Source organism: Ammospiza nelsoni, chromosome 4 (assembly GCF_027579445.1).
Source record: "Ammospiza nelsoni isolate bAmmNel1 chromosome 4, bAmmNel1.pri, whole genome shotgun sequence".
NCBI lineage: Eukaryota > Metazoa > Chordata > Aves > Passeriformes > Passerellidae > Ammospiza > Ammospiza nelsoni.
In genome coordinates, this window is record NC_080636.1 from 60,286,591 (window position 1) to 60,299,059 (window position 12,469).

Here is a 12,469-nt window from a genome sequence, read left to right on the forward strand (position 1 = left end):
ATTATTCAGCTCTAAATAATTTGAAATATGACAAAAAGGAATAAGTGCAACTCAAAAGAAATTTCAAAAGAGACAAGAGAAAATATTATGGTAATTTTACCTTCTTCAGCTCTAATATAATATGTTCTTCAGAGATATGTAATCCGTAAGATAAAGGAAATATACTTTTCTGGCATTTTATTTACTCTGCTTTGTTATATACATGTTGTGAGTTAAAGTTTTTCCTAAAATTTAATGATACTGTATTGGACTTGACATAGATGTAGGAATTGTATTTTACCTTTGTGTCTGATGATGATTTTATAGAGCTGCACACAGAAAGGAGCTGTATCTGCCCCCAGAGCACTGCACAGCTGCAAGGCTGTTTGTACAGATGCAGGCATGCAGCTGCTTTCCCTGAAAACTTGGTCAGGCACTTAGCACCAGTGTGTCAGAAGCTGTGTAGCATCTTTTTGTACCCTTTAACAAGTGAAGAGAAAATTTGTGTCATCGTTTTCCATTTAAAAATCCATGCTGAAGGAACAAGGAATGTGACAATAATATAGAACTGGGCAAGTAAATTATTATTTTTCTGCTTTGGCAGTCAGTAAAGGCCTTTCTCCACCCTTGCTGCTGTGCTGGCAGCTCATGTGTTCCTGTGCAATGCAGTACCTAATTTTTTGAGAGCCAGAGAAAAGCTGCAGTTCTTCCCTGCATTTAGTATACATGTGTCCAACACAATGTCCTTCTCATCAGAGAGTCCTGTAAGAGAAGTTGTTTTTAAGTTAGGTTGTGATGTAAATGTAGCTAGCAAGCAACAGCTGTGTAGACATTCATTCTTTAGACATAGTCCAACTTGTTTTTTAGTGAAATAAATAAGACAACACTGATGAGAATACATTTCCTAACAAGGTGGTGGCCTTTTTCAAGCCGTCCCTTCACAGATGCTGGGTGATAGCAGCTACACATTGGATGAAGTGCTAAAATATTGAGTCTATGATTTTATTATGATGCTATTGCATGTGGTTTTCAATTTCCTTTCCCATAGTTTGGCGCTAACTAATGAAATTATTTCATTCACTCAAGTAAGATCTTTACTGGTGTACATGATTGGTTGGGCACTTAGCTGTCCACACTGCATGCACAAATTCCTGATTTGCAAGTGCATTGTTCAACTAAGAAAATCTCAGTTGATGTTCCTGATTCTAGCTGAAATGCTCCTTCATTTTAAAATGGCAAATAAGTTCTGATTACCTTGTATGTTCATTATGAAATTTTCTTCTCCTTCATAAGTACTTTAACTCTACTTTTCTCATCACTCATTTCAAAAATACCTTGGCTGCCTTTTTATTAATGTTGTAGGACTAGGACAAGTAGTTGATTTTAACCTGATTGTACTCTATTTGTATACCCAGTGACAGGGGGTATACAGATCAAATTCAAATTAAAAAAATAAGTAAGACTGAGTGACTAATTGTAATGTGTGTTTACCAAAGAACTATCCTGGTTTATGATACAGTGAGATTTCTCAGCATATTTTGTCCAAGTTTGAATCTGACAGGCTTAGGCGACACATAAAGAGACATAAATTTCCATGATTTATTATACTTGGAGGAAGTCAAGAATGGAGCAGGAAACACAATTGCTTATTGTTTCTATTGATACATATTTAGATTTTTATAAGATGGCTAAAATCATGGCTCAAGTAAACCAGAGTGAATTGTCATTAGGGATTTATTCACTGGAATATAATCATAATTGAAACTGAAACTGTAAGGAAGAAGGTATTTTATAAAATACTGTGTAGTTTCAAAAGCACTAAAATTGTCAACATGTCATTATAGGATATTATAATATTCAATTATAATCTCTTTTATCAACATGGATTTTTTTTTCATTTTGAAATGTTAATCCATTGCAGGGAAAGTAATTCCAATTGAAGTCCACTTTTTGGAATAAAATATTCTCCAGTTTGGATTTTTTTTACTGTTTTTAGTACAAAAATTTGTGATGTTTTTCCTTAATTCAAAATCTTGAAATTCCTTGTGCAGGAAGATAACTAATTTCTGTCCAGCTCAATCTATCACTTTCAGCAATTAAAAGTTCTGTGTTTAAAATTACATCTCTGAATTTCAATAGTCCCACGTAGGAATTTCTGTTGACTCCTGTTCCAGGAGAAAGAAAGGATTAAAAATCATTCATGAAAAATACTGGTTCTGACTCCTCGAGCTCAGGTGATTGTTTTTCAGTAATTTATTTCTTTTCAGATAATGTTTGGCAGCTGTTTCTCAGTGCTGTCATCTGTAACTGATTTCTGGCACCTGAGCTATGGTGTGGGCAGGTCAGGATGAATTGGAAGCAAATATAAGGGAAGTGTGTGAGTTGCACTGCACTTGTTATTTACAAAGGTGTGCCAAATGAATGTTACAGCCCTGGATAAGCGGAAATTCTTGTGGCCAGAGATGAACTGCTCTGCATGTTTGAAGGTCAAGGCTGTGAGTATTTCACTGTGTAAAGATGAAAAAGCCCAGCAGTCTCCTGAAATTACAGGAGCAGTAAACAGTAAATCCCTGGATGGCTGTGGACAATGTTTAGGAGCTGTTTCACTATTTTGGGTGCTGTCTGAACTTGAAACTCCTTCTGTGTACTGTTTACATCTTTATTTACCTTTGCACATACAGAGCTTGGGTGCCTGCTCCTTTGTCTGGCCTTGCTCTGCCTGGCAGCCCTGGCTGTGCCCTGTGAGTGACTCCAGCAGCATTATTTGTATTCTCTGTTTTGTCTAAGGGGTTTGACTTGCTAGTTTGTGACTGCAGGCAGGGCAGCAGGGACAGGAGCTAGCTTCAAAACTTACAGGGACTTTACGTGACAAGTTGTTCTGTTGTGTCATCTTCTCAGTTGTCTGCATGGTGACAGCAAGAAGACAGCCTGAACTGAGTAAAAAATGTGACTGCACTGGGCTTCTTCCCCCTGCCACAGCTCCTGATGTCTTCCATGGGTCCAAAACTGCAAAACAGAGATAAAACCTTCATAGCTCAAATCTGTAATGTTCTCCTTTCCTGTGGGTTCAAAGCACCTTCTTGCAAGAATCAAAATGCATTCAGCAGTGGGTGTCCAAGGACCTGGCAAGCCAGTCACAAGGGAGGGTGTGCTGGCATTAAAAACCAGTCTGTGCTGCAGCCTGAACTTGCAGCCTTGCAAAAGAAATGCTTAGAGACCCTCTGGCAGCCTTTATTGAGCTCTCACAGAAAGGGAGTGCCAGGTGTTGTTGAAAGGTACAAACCTAAAGGGGTGGGGACAAATCTCAGTTTCCTTTTTTTCCATGCTGCTGTACTTGGAGAGAAGATTCACTGCTAGAGAAGAGAAGTGGTTTCATGCAGGTTTTCCAGAGGAAGAGGAGGCTTTTGAGGCAGCCAAAGCCTGTTTGCAAGCAAAATGATGTGAAAGCACTGGGCTTCATGATGCAAATCAGTTCCTACATGCTCCAGCCCAAGCTTGTGCAGGTGCCAGCAGTCAGTGCTGTCTGTGTCCTGCAGCTTAGCAGAATGAGGGGAAGCATGCAAAACTGCTTAGCAGAATGAGGGGAAAAGAAGGGCTGTGCAGCTTTTCTTTTGAAGCTTCAAGATTCTGTGTCTGGACCAAGCTGGCTCCTTCCATATCTGGGCAGGAGACGCTTATCAAAAAGGGAAGAATAGAATGGTTCTAAAGAATTTAACTAATTCTTTTGTGTGAGTAGTGGGACATCTTGAATCCTATTACCAGTAGAAAAGTGGTCAGGGCTCGTGTATGAGGAATATGAAAAACTGGAAGATAAGTCAGTTTCTTTAAAATAAGTTTCAAAAATGAAAGTATTTCATTTCAAATGAGCTTTTACTGTAGAATTTTTCAGTATCACTGGTAGTTTTGCAAAGATTTTTCTTGTGGTTAAAGTTCTTTTTCAACTGATGAATGGTTTTGATGAGTAGTTTTTTGACTTTTAATGATTTTTCTCTCCTTGCACTTGGTATTCAGTAAGCATGTCTTTGAAAAATGAATCTGCCCAAGAATTGCAGTTAGGATTCTATTCTAAAGAAGGGAAGCAAGAACCCTTCAGTGAGCATCATACTGGATTGATTTAATATAAAGAGGGATGCTGCTTTTCTGTATTCACCTCTATTTAACTTCTTCATGGTACTTTAATCCACAAATTATTTTTCTTACCCCAATGAAGAGTATTGACCCATGTACGTTTCCTTAAAAGTTCTTTTATTGGGAATTAACTGCCACAAAAATATTATAAGAAGAGGGGAATCACTTCAGCAACATTTGGTTTAAATTTGCCCCATTATTGAGACTCCCATTTGGTTGCCACAGATCTCATTTTCTGAAGTGCTTTCATATAATTTTTGTATATGACCTTCACTACTGATACCCTTAAAATAGTATGCATTGCTGTCTGCAGCACTTAGTTGTCAAAAACAGATGAAAAGCTGGCATAATAAAAAAATATATTGCTTCCTTACCTTTCAAAGGCCTGCTTTGCTGAGATTTATTTTTTCTCTTGTGTCTCTTCTATCCAAAATGAATGTTTGCTGTAGCAAACCTGTGGTTTAGCTGTGTGTCAGTGATCAGCATGATCTGCTGGTTTTTAGTGCTTTGCTGTGGTTACCTGAAGAAGCAGCTGCCTCTGTTCTCCCACCACCCTCAGAAATGTGCCTTAGATTGGCCTCCACTGTTTAAGTCCACTTGTTATTTTCTTTCTTGTTGACTTACAAGATACCTTTAATTGCAATGACAAAATGTGAAGGTGCTGAGCACTGGGAAAGTTCTGACACTGTGGTGCTCCCTCGTTACAGAGCTCTCATACCTGAGTAATTCTTATTCAGGGTCAATTAAAAGATCTGCCCAGTGGAACAAGTGAACATGTAATCATGAGGTTTTTATCAAGAAATTGATGGCAGGTTGCATATGAGGAATTAATCCTTTTTCTGATTAAGTTTTATGTGTAACAAATAGATATGCTATTCAAGCTGATATGGCACTGTAGTGAAAGATAAACTTCACACTGAAGAGGAGGTGAGGCTGGGATTTCTAACCTCTTCTTTCTTCCCCTAAGCTTCCAGGTGTTTCATTTTCCTGGTGCTGTTTGCACCTGGGCTCAATGATGCTCTAAGAAACTATTCCACACTTCTCTGTTTGAATAAGTACAAAGAATACATTTCAATGTTTTACAAATACAGGCCCTTGAATTTAAATAACTTTCTATAGTATCTGCAAAATTATATATTAAAGGTGGTGGTAGTAGTAGTAGTAGCAGTAGTAATAGCTGGTTGCCTTGATGACTGAATAGAGTTTTATATGTATACAGATATATATATGAATTTTTATTCTGTGCTGTAATGCTACTATGGGAGTTCAGCTCCTGTCTTGCAGTGCAGAGAGCTGTCAGTCAGATTCCCTGACTGCATGACTGCATTTCACTCTTAAGCCATGCAGATCAGCCATGCATGCTGTCCTGCAAGAGTGTGGGGCAAGAATTGCTGAAATTGTACTTTGGATGTATGCAAAGATTTACTTTCGTAAATCAGTGGGGTCTATTCAACAAAGCTGAAATGTAAGGTTTTATGTTATTGGGATCCAGATAGAAGTCAGCCAGATTTGTGCCCTTTGTAAACAAAACCAAGACTTGAAACCTTGGTCCCCTGAGGAAAACAAAGTAGCAAATAAGAATTTCTCTCAAGGCAGATCTGACTTCTGCTGCAGCCTGATAAACAACAACTTCATTGGTCTATTGCAAGAGGATTATGGAAAGTGTTTCCCCCTTCTGCTGAAAAAACACCCTCTCTTGTGAATGCTATCAAGCTGTTTGCCAACACCTGACAATGTGAAAATCTAGATTTAGGCTTCTGCCTCAGAATTCATCCTTTCCTTTCCCCACTTTGGAGTACAATATCCACATTACCTACACCAGCTCTCGCTCATCTACTTGCAAATGTTCATTCAATCTTCTCTCCTCTCCTTCATTCCTTGTGTAACAGCAGCCTTGCAAAGCTGTTCCGTAGAGAGGAGCGCAGCCCTCTGCAGGCTGTGGATGCTGCACACTCGCTGAACATGGCAAGAGTGTATCAAAAATGTGATTTTTGTATTTATACATGCCAAAGTCTCCGCTCCAGACTGATGGGCACAGGTCTAGCTAGCAGCACAGGATGGTGCTTTTTCATCTTTGTAGTCACTGCAGTGGAATGGCCCATTCTGGAGAACAGGACCCTCAAATTCTTGTAGGGAGCAGGTAATTAATCAGTGTCCTTGATTGGGTTTAGGTCAGAGCTGGAGCCACTGCTGCTATGCTGCAGAGGAGACTGCTTCTGTTTTTGGCTGAAATACAGCAAATATTGCAGCTGGCAACTTCCTAGGCAGGGAGAGGTGTTCAGCAGCTGGCACCTGACTGATGATGGAAAGGAGTGGAAACAGCACCACCACTGTCTCAGGAGTGTAGGCACAGGGTGCTCAGAAAATGGGCTTCAGCAGCACTATCCAATAACTTTCAGATTTTCTTCTAGAAAATTAGTATCATTTTAATCAGTTTAAACTGAATATTCCCTGGCCTTAGGAGTTCATTGTTTTTATAACAGTTAACACATTTTATGTACAATGAAATATTTAAAAGAGGTCTGCAGGAAAAATAACAGCCATTTCTTTTTAACCTGCAATCTATTGTGGGTTTTGGTTTTTTTTTTTTTTTTGTTCATGAGGATCCTTTGTATTTCTTTTATAGAGGAATTCAAAATACAGAAAAGATATTATCCAAGAAAACAAGTATGATAAATTACAGCAATTGGTTGCTGTTTACTTACAATTTTTTTTTTTGAAATTTAGCATTTGCTAGACCTAGAAATGTGCTTTTAGAATGCCAGAGTTGTACACAAATACATTATTCAACTTACTGTGCATGAGTGGGTTAGCTGTAACAAGAAATACTATCCATATCCCTCTTCACTCTTGGCATAAAATATGTGCATATGCAACAGTGTAATGGCTTTAAATGTTTTGCTCTTATAACTCAATGGGCTTTTGGTGGAATCATCCAGGATAAATTTTAGCTAATCTCTACAGACAGGGCTTCAGCAAAGAAAAATTTTTTTAAGTGTTCAGTGATAGAAAATAGAAATATAACAGCCCTATAGAGGTTGTTTTAACATGTATGTGCTGATGACTCCTGTTCTGTGAAACACCCCTTTTTACAGTAACTCTTTCTGAATTGCTCGCGGGACCATGAAGTCAAGTCAAGCATTTCTGTGTGGTACCACACCTCCCAGTTTCACTTAATGACCTCTGCAGTGCATGAGTTCAAAATGCCCTGATGAACAACCAACAGTTTCAATTTTGCCTGGTTTTGTGGGTGTTTTTTTTATCCTTTGACAATAGATATCAGATACTCAAAGTGTTTTTAGCCTCTGCCATAGTGACAGGCAGGAAGGCACAGGGAAGGACAGTGAAGTGTCATTTCTCCATGCCCCAGTGGACTGAAGAGCTGGGGGTGCTGCAGAATGATAATGTGCTGCCCTCCTACAAACTCCTGCCTGGCCATCCAGGGCTGCATGGCCATGTGTGAGCAGCATCCAGATCTGCCACCATCCTGAAATGTTCTTCTCTCTACACAAAAGGCAAAAAAATTGATGAGGAAATGTAGAAGCAGGGGTGCAGTTCTTATGAGAGTAGTGAGTTAATGTGTCACAAGTATCCTTTTTTGGTTTTTTCCCAATGAGATTCTGCTTTCATTTAGCTCCCACATATGGCTGAAAGTAAGTTCCCTAACTTTTTCTCATAGTACAGAGCTGGAATTTTTGCTGTTGATTTTGAGGCCCATAGCAGAAGTCTTCTGCATAGCTATTGAAGAGCTGCAAAATATGTGCTTCCCATGGTAGGAGGGAAAGAGGGATAAAAGTTTTTAATTGGCATTTTGTCCTGAAATTCTCTTGTCCTTTTACAGAGAATATAATCTCCTCTTTCCATAGAGTAAGTGCAAATCTGTGAAATAGCAGCAGTGTTTCAGGTATGCTATACTCTGGCAAAATTTTATTCTTAGTCCTTTAAGCTAAAACCAGTCTTGAGCTGTGTGAAAGATCCCTGGGCAAGGAATTTAGACCAAGTCTCAAAAGAAGAGTATGCTAAGAAGGAAATCCTATAGCTCCAGAGCTGGCAGATAACTGATTCTCTCTTAGTGAAACAGGTGCTTCTCACATGCATAAAAATTAAGAATTGGAGACAGTTCAAAAGTAGTTTCACTGCTACTGGGAGGGCTGAACTGATAGATTTGCAAGCAGAGATTAAAGAAAGCTACATCCAGCTCAGCTGAGTAAAAAAAAGATCCATCAATAATTGAAAGATGTCAGCCTCAAAGTGTGAGTGAGTATTTAGAACTGCAGAGCAAAAATACCTAGGAATGACACAGGAAAGTTATATATTGAAAAAAAAAAGGTACTAAGACCAAATACACTGAATAGCAATGAAATATGTTAGATCAAGAAGTAGTTCTCTAAAGAGAGGGATTGCAAGCATGACAATTACAACTTAGGTTTGCTCCATGGTTTTGAAGTCCTGAGATTTGTAAGTGGATAGGGCAAAAATGCTAAAAAGAATGTGTTTTAATGCATGGAGCAATCACGTGTTGAAGGTAGGTGATGGGAATGATCCCTTCTGGCTCTTCAATCTCTTTTTGTGCCCCATGTACTTTAACTAAGGCTCATTGTGATGTTATCTATGAAATGTAATAACTTTGTGGGAACCTGAACTGTGATATTATGAGCTCTGTTCTGAGGATCTTACATGTACCACTTCATCACAGATATTATTGACAGTAAGTGCTTTCGCCACTTTTATATATTCTCTTTGTGAGTTGTTTTATAGCAAGGCAGCTAAATCAAGGGAATTTTTCCTGACCAGCTGAGCTGCTGATAGGTCTCCTTACAAGCGCTTAGGTGAATTCAATGCACTAGGATGATAAAAAGGCGGGTTAGGACAAAAGCGGATGTCAAAACATAACCCTCTGCTCCTTCCATCACCTCAAAGGTTATGTCCCACATATAAAATTACTTGGGTTTTGAACCCCACTTTCCCTTAATTCTTTTGTTCAGAAAGTCCATTTTGTCCTTTTCAGGATTAATTTGCCCACTTCTGATCCTCTTCTTTTGTCTCTTATTTCCCTCACTTGTTCTCTGCACATCATGATCCTTTTTCAGGCTGAGTCATTATCCTGTTAAATTCTCCTAGGAAGGGCTTTTTTCTCAGTCATGCTATTTCTTACTCAAGTGGTGCCTGCAGGAATATCAGAACAACCCATGCTAGGAAGAGCTCTGTGAGTGGCACTACCTATAGGACAAGCATACAGGTTGTATTGTTTGTTAACTGCAAATTCACTTCTATCCCTTATTCCCTGCCTGTTTAGATAAACCGAAACCTCCACTGGGAGGAGAGGAAAAACATTCTTGACAATTTCCAGAGCCTGAAGATTAAAACTGGCCCAGTCCTGCATTTATTTGTTGTGTGTTTGTGCACTTTGAAAAGAGTTTTCTTTATCCTGCAAGTCCTGTGGAGTACACAGATAATATGGCTCCCTTTCTGCTCCAAAATCTGCACAAATCCTTCCCCTGCCATGCCTACAGATGGAAATAGGAAATATTCCTTGCCAGGCCTGCTGTAAAAAGGATTGTGTCCCAAATGCAATCATTCCTTGTGCACTACATCTTGTGAGCAAGCAGACGGTGTGGCTTGCTTCAGTAACTTTTATATGTAAACAGTCTTTAAAAACATAATCTACATTGTCAAAGCCTAATCTAAATGATGTACTGACATTGCTTACTTTGATATGCTGACTTGGTTTTGAATTCTCTCTGGATTGCCTGGCCCCACATGGCCTTTTTGTGTTTTGTTTACTTTTCACTTAGCTGTCACGTATTTATTCCCATTAGATGTACAAAGTCAATGGATTCAGCCTAGCTTTACAGCTTAGTTGCCTAATACAGCACAGGGAAAAAGCTAAATGAAGCCAAGCAGAGGGGCAGGAAAAAAAGCAGAGGGGTTCTTCAGGTCTGACATAGAGACCAAAGAAAAGAGAAAACCAGCAAAAGATCTGGGTCTGGTAGAGCACCTGTAGATTACTGGTTTTCAAAAAAAAACATTATATGTCTGGAAAACAGAAATTAATTTATTTGTATAGACTGAGTTTCTGGTTTAAAGGCTTGCTTCTGAATAAATGCCTAAATTTTGTATACATCACATAAATTTATTTTTTTTTTAATCTGGATTTGTTTCAAATGTGAATGGATGGGGAAACGTTATTTTAAAAACTTTTTCAGTGTAATGAGCTGGTTAGATTTATCTTAGTCAAACAGTTAAAATGGCTTACATGAGCTTGTTCTGTGAAAATCTTTGAATATATGTGAAAATGCCTAATGCTGAGAAAAGTAATCCCAAAAAACCTACTTGGTGTGATCTTACCCACAGAACCCATAAGGCAAATGGGTGTTTGTGAAGTCTGTCACAATTTGGAGCATGACTGAAATGTGGACCATCCTGAACGGTGGTCTTCCTTCCGGAAAACCATGCTTCTCCCAGTGGGAATACCTACCCTCCCTCCAAATGGTCGTTTTTATGGCATTGACAGGGATTTCATGGGACATTTAGTGTTGGGGGAGAGACTGTGGTGTCTCCTTTGCTCTTGGAAAAGGGACAGTCCATATCTCCTCCATGGCAGTGCGTCACTGATGGCACGTTGTTCTTAGGTCACATTCTTCAGTTTCAGCCGAGGCACTCCAGCCCAAGCCCTTTGTGGCAGCAGTTGGGCACCCAAACTTCCCTTCCCTTGGAGAGCAGACTGTGCTGAAAGTGCCCCATTTCCAGGTGCACCGAGCTCCTTCTGGCCACCCACAGCCTGAGCTTTCCCTGTGTTTGCCGCAGGTGAAGCACGGGAACTACGCCTTTGTGTGGGACGCGGCGGTGCTGGAGTACGTGGCCATCAACGACGCCGAGTGCTCCTTCTACACGGTCGGCAACACCGTGGCGGACAGGGGGTACGGCATCGCCCTGCAGCACGGCAGCCCCTACCGAGACGTCTTCTCACAAAGGTAAGCCTTTGGAGCTACCAAGGGAAGCTTTCTCTCAGCTCTGGAGCCTTCTCCTAATTTAATTTTCGGCAAAGGAAAAACGTGTTGTTCTTGTGATCCATTTCATTTCTTGCCTACACATTCATTTTATCCGAGACATTGAATTATTCACTTTTTGAGAAACTGCTTTAAAAACACTTTGTGTTGCTCTTATTTGAATTGTTTCTTGTTTCTTTTGAAAAACATTAATGAGATAAACTCAACCTCATTAGCAGGAAAATGAGGAAAGAGTTGCTTCATTTGTTATAGAGAGTCAGCATAACTCAACCCTTCCTAGTACAGAAGCTGCTTCTTAAAAAAAGTGAATTTGGACACTGATGGGAAAACTAAAGGGGATGAACAAGAACATTTGATGTTTTGGTGGAAGGACCCCTATTAGCACCCAAAAGCATAGGTGCTTATCCCCATACTAATTGATCTCCTGGGCCACAAAAGTGCCATCTCTAGAGATGCTACTGGTACTGTGTTTCTACTGGGATTGGAAATACTAAATTAATTGTATGTATTGTGCCTTTGCATATGTATTTCTGCTTCACTCCAGCATTGATTCCTAAATCAGGGTCTGTGTGAAATGTAAAAAACTACTAAACTTCTATCTGCAGTTTTACGCTTAGGAGAAGACATGAGCTAGTCTCCTGACCCTTTTTTTTCATTCTGTATCTGGTCTCTCAGCCTCGTTTCTGTTGGTTTGTGTTATGTGTATGAAGCAAAATTTTACAGTTGCTGCAATAGGATTTCTGTTATGTGGCTGCCAGGTAAACATACAAAACATGTTTAATTTGGACTGTTGCCTTTACCTTTGTTCAAAGACTGTGGTGGGGGAGAAAGTAGCCAGTAAGTAATACTGTGCAGATCCAGAGGAATCACTCTCTGCTCACACAAACTTTAAGAACAGGGAAGACTTGGATTATTTCAATCTGTTCCACTTTGGGGGTGACATTGCTGAATTTTGTGCTAACATAGCAGCAACATAAAGAATTTCACAGGATCAACAAAAAAATTAATTTTAATGAAACATGTATATGCCTTGTATATTACAAAGAGTATTAAAGGCAAACATTTACCAAATACTCTCGTATTCTGGCTCTCGAGGCTGGCTCTGCTTGAAATCTCTGGCACTCTACTGTTAGGGATCTCTATGCAAAAAAGGGAGTAGGATTCCCTCCTCTAATCCTCCAAAGAAATTCTTCCACTTATTAGAGTTCTCAGGTGCTTGTCAAGGTGTTATGTCATCCTCTCCACAGCCTTATCCCTGTAAGTTTGAGTACAAAAATTGGAAGACATTAGGGCATTTCAGTGTCTGTCTCTATTGCCAAACACAGTGAAACCGCCAAGCAACGTGGCACGGC

General features: G+C 39.6%; 1 protein-coding gene across 2 annotated transcripts in view; it reads left to right on the forward strand.

The window, feature by feature from the left end:
- GRID2 (glutamate ionotropic receptor delta type subunit 2) overlaps positions 1-12,469 on the forward strand; it is a 677,499-nt gene that overhangs the window by 602,718 nt on the left and 62,312 nt on the right. For both annotated transcript variants that reach the window (XM_059471361.1, XM_059471362.1), the window contains one exon: positions 10,915-11,081. In XM_059471361.1, the coding sequence (XP_059327344.1) occupies positions 10,915-11,081 (167 nt within the window). The remainder of the gene's footprint in view (positions 1-10,914; positions 11,082-12,469) is intronic.